The following is a 12,148-nucleotide window of genomic DNA, read 5'->3' on the forward strand; positions in this document are numbered from 1 at the left end:
AGGGTATTGTGTGCGTCTCTCTCTTACCTTGTTTTCACAGCATTGGAGCTGCCAAGATTCTTTTTTCTTTTTTCTTCTCTGGAGTCCAAGAGAGCTGCCCCTCTTGTACCTTCCTAGGTCCCTGTTCGTAGGGCTACCTGTCACCCACGACTAAGTTTTGCATCAAAAGAGGGGTGAGAAATAAAGACGTGGGCCAGGCAGGTCAGTGAAACACTGAGCCAATTTATTATCTGAGGGTCCAGATTATGTAGTGAAAGCTAACAGTCATCCCCAAGGCATCCTCACCATTCTTACCTGACTAACCCCAGCCCTTATGGCATCCTTAATTGTTTACACCTGCTTACAATCAAGGTCTAAGGGTCAGAGTATTCTAACCTTTAGGCATGGGAGGTTGGTGAGCCAAAGGATCTGAATAATTAAGCCCTTATGGGTAGGAAAAGGAAAAGAGTCAAGCTGTAACCTAAATTCCTTATCCCTATTTAGACTTTCCAGTTCTGGCCCTCAACACTATTCATGGCTAGAGTCTCTGGGCTGGTGGCTAACTGACTAATCATGTCTCCTATTGTTATTATCAGGTATTGAATGATAAGCTAGCAAAGGCAGTTTGAGTTATGTGGTTGACAGTGTTTACAATTATGGAGAGCTGTCATTTCTAGGATCGATATTGGTATGACAGGTGACAAGAAGAAGTATGGTATAGTTTACAGTCACAGGAACTATGGTGGTGGTACTAAGAAGGAAAAAAAATGTGGGAGTCATTCCTCCTTCTTTTTCTTTTTTCTTTTGTCCTGTTGTGTGTATTTGTTTGAGGTGGGATGAGGAGGTGGGGCTACCTACTAGTATAGTTCCTGACACTGGCATATTTCCTATTTATGCAAAATTAATCATAATAATACCATTAGTTCAAACTTAAAACTTTTATTTAATGGTAAGAAAAAAACCAAGAATAATTATAACACCACAAGATACACAAGATAAGGGAAATACAATAATGATCAATACATCACAGTCCACTAACCCAGGTAACATTCTTCTACAATAGCAGTGGGGAAGATGGATCAAACACAGAGAAATCTAGGAAGGAGTCACATAAATGAGAACAGCTCATGTGTATGGGACCATTTACAACTCTGGGACTGTAGGTATTGATGTGTTCACTTTCTTCATGAATATTCTGTGCCACAAAAAAAGCTGCTTTTCTGCTAATAACTGTTTTTATGGTTCCACTCCCCTACTGCTTTCCTGCTAGGCAAATCAACATTCTTTTGCTGTCATATTAGTAATGCAGTGGCAATTTTTTTAACCTTACAATCACCCTTAAACCAGTGCTCAGTATTGCACTATTAAAATGACAAGAATATCCCTTAAATCAGAGAACTGCCAAGTTCCTCAGGATGGATCTGCAGGGCAATATAGAGAAGCTCAGCCATCTTCTCTCTCAATTGGATTCTGCCTCATCCAATCAGATCCCATCATGTTATTATTGGAAAAAATCAATTGAAAAATAAAGAGTTGACTGGGTTGCTGCATCTACCACATCACCTTGGATCCATACCCTCAATTAATTTTTGGAAGTTTTATTTAACAAATTTTACTTCATATAACATGCCTAAAAGGAAATTTCAATCCAACAAAAGATTTAAATCAATGCCTCACAATTTAATAGGAACACTAAGACCAAAGCCCTAGAATATCCATAATGTTTCTAAAAATTGTCTTCATTGACTTAAAAAGAAACAAACCTTAAATGTGCCTTAGAGGATGGTAAAGGAAACAAACTAGAACATGTCATACGTTTCCCTTTTGAATCACACAGTTCTTTATTTGTTGTTTTTTTTAAATTCATATCAAATGTTGGAAGGCATATGGACAAAATTGGGACTCTAGTGCATCGTTAGTGGAGTTGTGAACTGATCCAAACATTCTGGAGAAAAAATTAGAATTGTGCCCAAAGGGCTATAAAACTGCATATCCTTTGACTCAGCAATACCACTACTATGTCTCTATCCCAAAGAGATCAAAGAAAAAGGAAAAGAATCTATGGGTCCAACAATGTTTATACCAGCATTTTTTATGGTGGCAAAGAAGTAGGAATTCAGAGGATGCCCATTAATTGGGGAATGGCTGAACAAGTTGTGGTACATGATTTTGATGGAATACTATTGTGTGGTAAGAAATGAGGAGCAGGATGGTTTTATAAAAAACCTGAGAAGACTTATATGAAGTAATGCAAAGTGAAGTGAGCAGAACTAGGGAAACGGTGTACAGAGTAACGGCAATGTCGTGTAACGACCTGAGACTGATTTAGCTATTCTCAGCAATACAATGATCCAAGACAGTTCTGAAGGACTTGTGATGAAAATTGCTATCCACCTGCAGAGAATGAGCTGATGGAGTCTGAATGCAGATCAGAGCATGCTTTTTAAACTTTATTTTTCTTGCGTGTTTTTTGTCTGTTTTCTTTTGTTGTTGTTGAGTCATTTCAGTCATGTCTGACTCTTCATGACCTAAGGTTTTCTTTTACAATGTGACTGATACGGAAATGTTTTGCATGACTGTAGATGCATAATCGATAGAAAATTAGTGTCCTCAATGGGGGGGGAAGGGAAGGATGGAGAGAATTGAGAACTCAAACTTTTAAAAATCTAATGTTAAAAATTATTTTTGTATGTAATTGAGAAAGTAAATAAATATATTTTTAAAAACTGTGTCTCTCAAAATGCATTTTGACATTCCTGATAGTCTGGCATAAAAGGTACATTTAACAGAACTGAGATTGCTTTAACCTCAATACTTAAGAGCACTCATGCAACATAACTACCTTGAGAAATACCAAATTCTTTTTTAGCAATTATAATCTTTATTCGGCTTGCTTATCGTAAAAGATTATTTTCCTGTGTTCTAAAAATATCTAACTTGGGAACTTTAAAAAACAATTCTGATTTCAATAACAGTAAGTATAAACAATAAACTTGAATTGCAAACCATCATCTTTGTTCGATTTTCTTTAGAAAAGTTGACTAAGGGTCAATTATCAGGATACACTACTGATTCAGTTCCCATACTGGACATGCCTGATATTTCTTCCATTCCATTCATTCCCACAGATGCAAAGCTCTCCAAGTTGTTGTAGCTGCTGTTCACTTCCTCTTGGTTCTCTATGCAATGTGTGGTTGAAAAGCTGCTGAAGTTTTCCTCTAAAACTTGGTCACGTTTGCTCATGCTGATCTGACCATCATAGGTGCCTCCATAAGCTTCATTCAAATTCTGGCTGGATAGACTGCCATAACTAAACTGGTTTGACAAGCCCATGCCTTCCATCATCTGGGGATCATAAACCCCACTGTCTGCTTCTGCTATAGAACACAAGAAGAGTTCTATGTACCTGTGTTGCATATTTGCTTTGTCTTTTGACATAGCTGCCACAGCATCTTCATGAGTAGCAAATTCAACATCTGCTTCTCCAGTCACTCTGCCATCATATCCAATTTCAATGTGTGCTCCCACAGGTTTGAGTGGTGAGAAAAAATCATAGGTATCATTTTCAGTAACTTTGTAAGGTAGTCTTCTCATGTGCACGAAATGGCCTGATAGACTCTGGAAGGTAGACCAGCGGTCTCCATAGCTATGACCAGACATTCCTAAATAGTAATTGAGGTCTCTTCTAAAGTAATATTCAGTACTATATCCATTGTAGTCATCATAACCTGTATACCCACTTTTACAGGCACCACACCTCATTCCTTCCAACCCAGCTCCTCTACTAAGACTGTCATAGCATCTGCCAGCCTGAGGTCTATCATAAGGACCTGGACATTGCCTAGTCATTAGCTTTTGAGGAGGATCATGAGTACTAACTTCTGTCTGGCTACTCTTGAAGATTTCAATGTACCTGTGCCCTATTCTTTCCTTGTGTTTCTTTAGAGCCTTTTCAGCTATTTCCTGGGAGGCAAACTGCACAAAAGCTTCCCCACTATTCCTCCCTCGAAAGTCTACTGGCAACATTATCCATTTGGCATGATTTCCAACCCTGAAAAAAACTGAATAATGTCTTCCTTGTTGCAGCTAAATGGGAGTCCTCTAAGGCGCACATAGCCATCACTGGTGGTGTCAAGGCAATTTAAAGCAGTATGGTTCAATACCCAATCCATTTCAACCTTGTTTGACTTGAATACTTGAACATATCTGTGTGCCATAGTCTCTCTATCTTTTTTCAGTGCCAGTTTGACATCATCTTCAGATCTGAGTTCAATGAAAGCTTCTCCACTTGGTCTCCCATCTCTGGTATAGATGAAATGGATGCCTTATGCCCCATTTTGAATTTTGCATTCTGAGAAGAAGTGTTGGACATCACTGGCTGAGCATGACCAAGGCAAGCCATGGACCTTCACTACAAAGCTTTCTTCTCCTTTTGTGTAATCAGCAGCAGCAGCTTGATATAGGTCTGTCTTGAGACAACTTCAGCCTGTCTGTAAAGAAAAATCTCAATTCATTTTTTTTTAGTTGACTCTCTAGAGTTCTCTAAGTAAACCGTAATGTTTATATACATAGATATTGTGAAGAGTTCTCTCAATAAAATTTCATATCATCCTCTTTAACTATTTATTTTCTCAACTTCCTTTTCTTTTGTTATTGATTTATCTAGAATTTCTAGCACCATAATGTATTAGTGGTGGTAATAGACAAGTCTGCTTTTCCCTTGATCTTATAGTAAAAGCCTCTAGTTTGTTCCTTTTACATATAATCTGGCTCTTGGTTTTAGAAAGCTAGTAATTACCACATAAAGGAAAGATCCACTTATTCCTATTTGTGTGTGTGTGTGTGTGTGTGTGTGTGTGTGTGTGTGATACTGCAGGTCTGATATTTCTGAAATTGATGGCAGTCCACGGAGAAATGGGAATTGACCCTTTTCTATCATCTATTACTACAAAACTTGACCTATTCTTTTTTCTACCCATCTTCAGCCTCATTGTGGTCACTTGTGTGTTACCCTTACCTTTTTGGACTAGGTTCTTTGGCAAAACCGGCAATTGTTTGAACCTGCCTTAGCATACTATAGCTATGGTACCATGGAGGTTTTTTTTTTTTGTGGAAATATTTCTCACTTTCAAAGTAGTGAGTGTTCAGGTAACCCAAAGTCACTCTATGATTGTTGAAAGGACTCCCCATTTCACAAAAACTGCAGAGAGAATTTTGGAAAGCATTCTGGCAGACATTAGGTTTAAGCCATCATTCACAACATACACCACAGTAAGCTTTAAATGGATAGTTGATAGACAAACTATTAAAAAAAATCACATCCTAAATAAATTTGAAGTCCAAAAGTGGAGATTCCTCTCAGAGGTATGGAGAGAGTAAGAGATTATGAACAAATGAGACACAATCATAGTAGATAAAATGGACAATTTTTATTACATAAAATGGAAGTTTTGGCACAATAATAGCTAGAATTTATGTAGTCCTTTAAGGTTTGCAAAGCACTTGACAAATATGATCTCATTTTTATACTCACAACAACACTGGGAAGTAGGTCCTATCATTATCCTCATTTTACAGTTGAGAAAACTGAAGCAGACAGAAGTTAAGTGACTTACCTGGGGTGATACAGCTAGTGTCTGAGGCCAGATATGAACTCAGTTTTTCTTATCTCCAAGTCCAGTGTTCTTTCCACTGTACCATCAAGCTGCACAAACAAAAATCAATGCGGTTAAATTTGGAAGGGAATCAATTACCTGGACACTCTTCCCCCCTCCCCCCCCACAGACACCTCGGGACTTTTGTAGGAATTTTTTTTGATGAAGATCTGAAATCTAAGATGCTTATAGAATTGATTCAAATATAGAAGAATAAGAGCCATTCTCCAATTGATAATTGTTAAGGGATATATATAGTAATTCTCAAAGGTAAAGATCCAAGTAATTAGCAGTGATTTAAAAAGGTTCTACATCACTGCTAGAGAAATTCAAAATAGCACTCTAAAGTTGTACCTCAGAGTCATCTGAGTAGCAAAGATGGCAATAAAAGACAGTGACAATGGTGGAAGGGTTGCAGGAAAATAGGTAAATTAATGTGCTACTGTTTGAGTTATGAACTGGTCTAGCTATTCTGAAAAGCAATTTAGACCTATAAAATCACCAAAGTCACCAAACTATATATACTTTTTGGTCCACTTGTTATCAGTAATTGGCATATACCCCAAAGAGAAAAAATAATGATGGAAAGGAGCAATACACACACACACACACACACATACACACATACACACACACACACACACACACAGATACAATATTACTTTTTGCTCTAGCAAAACCTGGAAAGAAAGTCAAAGTCTATCAATTGAGGAATGGCTGAAAAAACTATGGCATATGAAATGGAATGGAAAATTATTATAGTCTAAGAAATGATGAAAGGAGTGAATTCATCAAAACCTGGAAAGATGTGTTGTATGAACTGATACAAGGCAAAATGAGCAGAACCAGGAGAATAATTTAACAACTACAACTTCATTACAAGAATCTTACAGACTTAAGAACTCTGATTAATGCAATGAGCAGTCATGACTCAAGACTACCAGTGATGAAGCAGGCAACTCATTACCTGACAGAGAGGTGGAGGACCCAAAAGGCAGATGTGTTTTGGGATATGGCCAATGTGAATTTGTTTTGCTTGACTTTGCTTATTTGGTTTTATGAGGACAATTCCTAGACAGAAGAGGGCTAGAGTCAAAGCTGCCAAACTGAAAAAGAGGGGAAGAAAGAAAGAAGAGAAAATAAAGAAAAAGAAAAGAAATTAAAGAAAGCCCTTGTAGCGTCTCACACAAAATGGATAGGAGGGGCAGCTAGGTGGCGCAGTGGATAGAGCACTGGCCCTGAAGTCAGGAGGACCTGAGTTCAAATTCGGCCTCAGACCAAACACTTGACACTAGCTGTGTGACCCTGGGCAAATCACTTAACCCCAATTGCCTAAAAAACAAAACAAACAAACAAAAACCAAAATAGATAGGAGAGAATAAAAGAAGTTTCAAGAGACACAAATAGTACAGCTTTGAAACTCATCTGCACAATTTATTATATACATTTGAAAAGAAAAGCAAGCTGAATTAAGTGGAGATTTTTGGTTTCATATATAATCCTCATTCACTGTTCTCCTCTGTATATAGAAATGTTTATGTTTGTCAATGTCTGTAAAATTCAGAGTAACAAAAAAGGTCATAGATAAAGTCTAGATCTTCCAGGTCAAAGGAAAAAATAGTGCAAGTGGTTGGAAAGAAAGAGTGCAAGTACCAAAGACCCCCAAGCAGGATCATGGAAGACTATGCTGCAACTGATGTGGGTTGAGAGGGTCTGCCTCTATGCCTTTTCCTTGGCATTTCCCTAAGCCTGTAATGATCCCTTTCTTGCCTCTATCCACTGAACTCCCTGGCTTCATTCAAGGGTCAACTCAAATACCCTTTCTGGAGCAGGCCTTTCCCATCATCCCTTGCCCCCTTTTTTTCTGTGATTACCCAAGTTGCACACCATATATTTTCTGTATAAATAGTTGTTTGCTTGCTTTCTCCTCCATTGGAATGTGAGCATCTTGAGGGCAGGGACCATACTTTTGCCTTTCTTTGTATTCCCAAAACTTAGCAAATGCCTAGTACCTGGTAAGAGCTTAATAAATGCTTATTGCCTGACTGCCTACTGTATACATAGGTAGGTACTGCCGAGGAAAGCAATAGGTGCTGGATCCCATCCCAGAACTTCCCCAAGAATTGAGCTGCAGCCAATCTCACTAGCCAAGATAGTCAATACCATGATAGCCATGGATCATAGTCAAGACATTGTTCCTCTTCTGAGTGAATATAAATGAATGTGATTATAAGGCTAACCACATGACAAGCAATCACTCTCTGTGTTATCCTATTTGATACTTACAGTTTTGTGAGTTCAGATATTACAAGTATTAAAATCCCTGTTTAACGGATGACAAATCTGAGGGTTATGCAGAGTAAGTAACTTGACTACGGTCATGGAGGTATAACCATGACACAGCACTGGTTCAAATCCCATATCTCTTATTGATTTCAACTATAAAGAAACCATCTTTCAATTTTGAAGAGATTTGATAGAAAAAGACATTTCCCCAGGAGGAATCTTACCTTTACTATCCTGCTAGGAGGCTTCCTAGTCAAGAACACAGCTTCAGCTGGACTCTAGTTCATATGCAGAGATTTCTCAAACTGAGCTAGCCAACTGAGCCAGGCTTTTATACACTTTTCTCAAGTATCTCCTCCCCTTTCCCATTCACATTAAGAAGGTGTGAATTGCCAACCTCATAATGAGTGGGACAGTAGAAAAATCCCTTTATCCCCCTTCATAAAAGACCACCCCTCAGTGCTTGGCTATCCTACCTGCTCTATGCTTCAACCTCATTTAATTACATTTAATACATTTGCCACTTTTTGAGTACAACATAGTGTTCACACCTCAGAAATAATGAAGAAGAAATTTATTCCCTTGACTATCTGATCACACCCTCTCCTAAGCACTTACTAAGTATAAAGACAGATGAAGATTCTAGTCTTCATTGCAATCAAGAGATGTTTTTACTGAATGTTCACTTATTTCTGGAAGGCCTGACAACAGGATCTCAATATCTAAGTAAACCAATCAGGGCTCAAGCTTAATTTTTTTCTGATCTTCGCAACTGAGAATTACTATCATCTAGGAGAGAGTCAATGCATCCTCAATAGCCATAGTCACTGTAGCAGGTAAGTCACATGAGTCATTCAGTGCAGCCATGACCTCCAGAAAAAAGGTACTAAAAGGACAAACAGAATAAAAAAATGTCTCCTCCAGCCTCAGAAATGGTCTAGGACAAGGATACTAAAGTATAAATATGAATTTCTGGGGTAGGCTATTGAATTTAAACTAAGGAAAGGTAGCACTCTGAAGTATAAACATCCAAGGAAATACCAAGAAATAATGTGAATGGGTGTAAGAAAGGTGTACCTTCTAATAAGGGCGATGACCATTTCAAACCTCAATACACAGCAGTGGCTCACATTTGCCCCATGTTTTTCCGCAACTACTCATAAGTATAACAACACATTTCCATATCACTTTAAAGTTTGCTAAAAACCCTTTACATTTATGATTTCATTTACACCTAAGAAACCTGTGAAGTAGGTACAATTTTACCCATTTTAAGGCTGGGGAATAAGCCAAAGGAGGTTAATTGACTTAAGTACCTTGCCCTGGTTTTCACAAGTAGAGATTGTCTGAAGCAGAAATGGAAATCAAGTGTTCCTGAGAATAGGCCTCTATCACCACCTAAATGTCTCAAATATCTTCTTTTTTAATTAAAAAATTTTCATGTGTTTTTCATTTCAAAAAAATTCATTGTTGATTTATTTTTTAACATTCTTCTCTTTTTAAATTTTGAGTTCCAAATTATTTCCTTCCCACCCTTCTCCCACTCACTCAGAAAGCAAGCAATATGATGTCAATTATACATGTGCAAAACACACCTACATATTAGCCATAGTGTTTTAAAGGAAGAAAAATACAGGAAGTGAGAAAATTATACTTTACTTTACACTCATAGTTTATCAGTTCTCTTCCTGGAGGTAGAAAGCATTATTTTATCGTAAGTCCTTTGGAACTGTATTGGATCATTGTATTGATTAGAGTTGCAAAGTCTTTCACAGTTGATCATCATTACAGCATTGCTATTTACTGTATACATTGTTTTCCTGTTTCTGCTCACTTCACTTTGCATCAGTTCATATAAGGCTTCCTGGATTTTTCTGAAATCATCCGCTTGTCATTTCTTATAGCACAATAATACTCCATCAAATTTTATGTCACAACTGATTCAGTTTATCCAATTGATGAACATCCCCTTGATTTCCAATTATTTACCACCATAAAAGAGCTATTATTAATATGTTTTATATGTCTTTTTTCTTTTTCTTTGATCTCTTTAGGTTATAGACCTAGTAGTGGCATTACTGGGTTAAAGGTTATGAAGTTTTATAGCCCTTTGGGCACAATTCCGAAATGTTTTCCAGAATGGCTAGACCAGTTGGCAATTCTACCAATAATTCATTAGTATATTTCTTTTTTTCCTTATCACCTCTAATATTTGTCATTTCTGATGTTTGAGGTGGCACCTCAGAACTGTTTTAATTTGTATTTCTCATATAGTGATTTAGATATTTTTTCTCATATGAATATAGTTAGCTTTGGTTTCTTCTTCTGAAAACTGCCTGTTCATATCCTTTGACAATTTATAAATTGGGGAATGGCTCTTACTTCTGTGAATTTGATTCAGTTCTATACTCAGTATATATTTTTAAAATGAGGGCTTTACAAGAGAAACTTGCTGTAAAAAGTTTTAATATTATTTCATTGTCTATGGTACCTTTTAGTAAAATAGTTTCCATGATTATCTCTTTTAATTAGGTCTATTTTTGCTTTTGCTTTTTCTGAGATCATGATTGCTATCCCTGACTTTTTGTAGTTTTAAAAAAAATTTAATATTTTTTTACCAATTACATGTAAAAACAACTTTAGCATTCTTTTTATCAATTTTTGATTTCAAAATCCTCCACCTCTCCTCCCTCCTTCCCCAACTGGGAAGGTGAGCAATTTGACCTACATTATACATGTATAGTAATGAAAACACATTTCCACGTAAGTCATGCTGTTTAAGAAAACACAGACAATGCACCCTCCTACCCCCCCAAAAAAAAGAAAAAGAAAAAACATCTTTGTTCTGCATTCAAATTCCACCAGTTCTTTTTCTGGAGATGGACAACATCTTTTATCATAACTCCTTCAGAATTGTTTTGGATCATCATATTGCTGAGAATAGTAAGTCATTTAGCAGATTATCATACAATATTGTTGTTACTGTGTACAGTGTTCTCCTGGTTCTGCTCATTTTATTTCACATCAGTTTGTGTAAGTCTTTCCAGGTTTTTCTAAAAGCATCCTTCTGGTTATTTCTTATAGCACAATGCTATTTCACCACAATAATATATAACAGCTTGTTCAGCCATTCCCCAGTTGATGGACATCCCCTTAATTTCCAATTCTTTGCCACCATTAAAAGAGCTGCTATAAATATGTTTGTACCTATTTTTTTTTTATCTCTTTGGGATACAGTCCTAGTAGTGGTATTCTTGGGTCAAAGGGTATGTATGGTTTTATAGCCCTTTGGGCATAGTTCCAAACTGGTCTCCAGAATGATGGAATCAGGGTACATCTTTACCAATAGTGCATTAGTGTTTTAATTTTCCCACATTCCCACCATTTATCTTTTGCCTTTTCTGTCATATTAGCCAATCTGAAAGGTATGTGGTGGTAGCTCAAAGTTGTTTTACTTTGCATTTCTCTAATCAATCATGATTTAGAGCATTTTTTCATATTACTATAGATAGCTTTGATTACTTTGAAAACTTCCTTTGCATATCCCTTGACTACTTATCAATTGAGTAATGGTTCTTATTTCTATAAATTTGACTCAGTTTTCTTTATAGTTGAGAAATGAAGTCTTTATCAGAGAAATTGACTGTAAATTTTTTTTCACAGTAATGATTGCTATTTATTTCCCTACATCCTATTTTCCCCATTCATCATACTTTCTCTCCTCTTTCACCCTGTGCATTCTCAAAACTGTTTTGCTTCTGACTTTTACCTCCCCCAATCTGCCCTCCCTTTTATCAGTTCCAAAACCCCTCTCTTATCCCCTCCCCCTCTTACTTTCCAGTGTGGTAAGATAAGATTTCTACACCCAACTGAGTGTGTTTTTTCCAGCCCTTTTCTTGTAGTTTAGTTGAAGCATATTAGATTCTGCTCCAGCCCTTTATTTTAACTCTCTGTGTGTCTTTCTGTTTCAAGTTTATCTCTTGTATACAACATGTTGTTGGATTCTGGTTTCTAATCCATTCTGCTGTTTCTGTTCTATAGGTGAGCTCATCCCATTCACATTCATTATGATTACTAACAATGTATTTTCCTCCATCCTGTTTTCTTCTGTTTCTTCTCTCTCTTTTTATCCTGTCCCTCCTAAAAAGTCTATTTTGCTTCTAACCACTGCCTCCCTTAATCCTCCCTCTTCTTTATCTCCCTCCCTCTCTTACCTCTCCCCCTCCTAT

The 12,148-nt window shown here is 37.0% G+C and overlaps 1 protein-coding gene across 1 annotated transcript in view; it reads right to left on the reverse strand.

The window, feature by feature from the left end:
• Positions 1-898: 898 nt before the first annotated feature.
• Positions 899-12,148, reverse strand: part of LOC110195029 (heterogeneous nuclear ribonucleoprotein H2-like) — an 82,158-nt gene continuing 70,908 nt past the window's right edge. The window contains 3 exon segments of the mRNA XM_020967683.2: positions 899-4,007; positions 4,010-4,469; positions 5,595-5,683. Of these exon segments, the coding sequence (XP_020823342.1) occupies positions 3,028-4,007; positions 4,010-4,196 (1,167 nt within the window). The 5' untranslated portion in view covers positions 4,197-4,469; positions 5,595-5,683 and the 3' untranslated portion in view covers positions 899-3,027.

This window comes from Phascolarctos cinereus, unplaced genomic scaffold, assembly GCF_003287225.1.
Source record: "Phascolarctos cinereus isolate Bilbo 61053 unplaced genomic scaffold, phaCin_HiC Scaffold_726;HRSCAF=1367, whole genome shotgun sequence".
Classification (NCBI taxonomy): Eukaryota; Metazoa; Chordata; class Mammalia; order Diprotodontia; family Phascolarctidae; genus Phascolarctos; species Phascolarctos cinereus.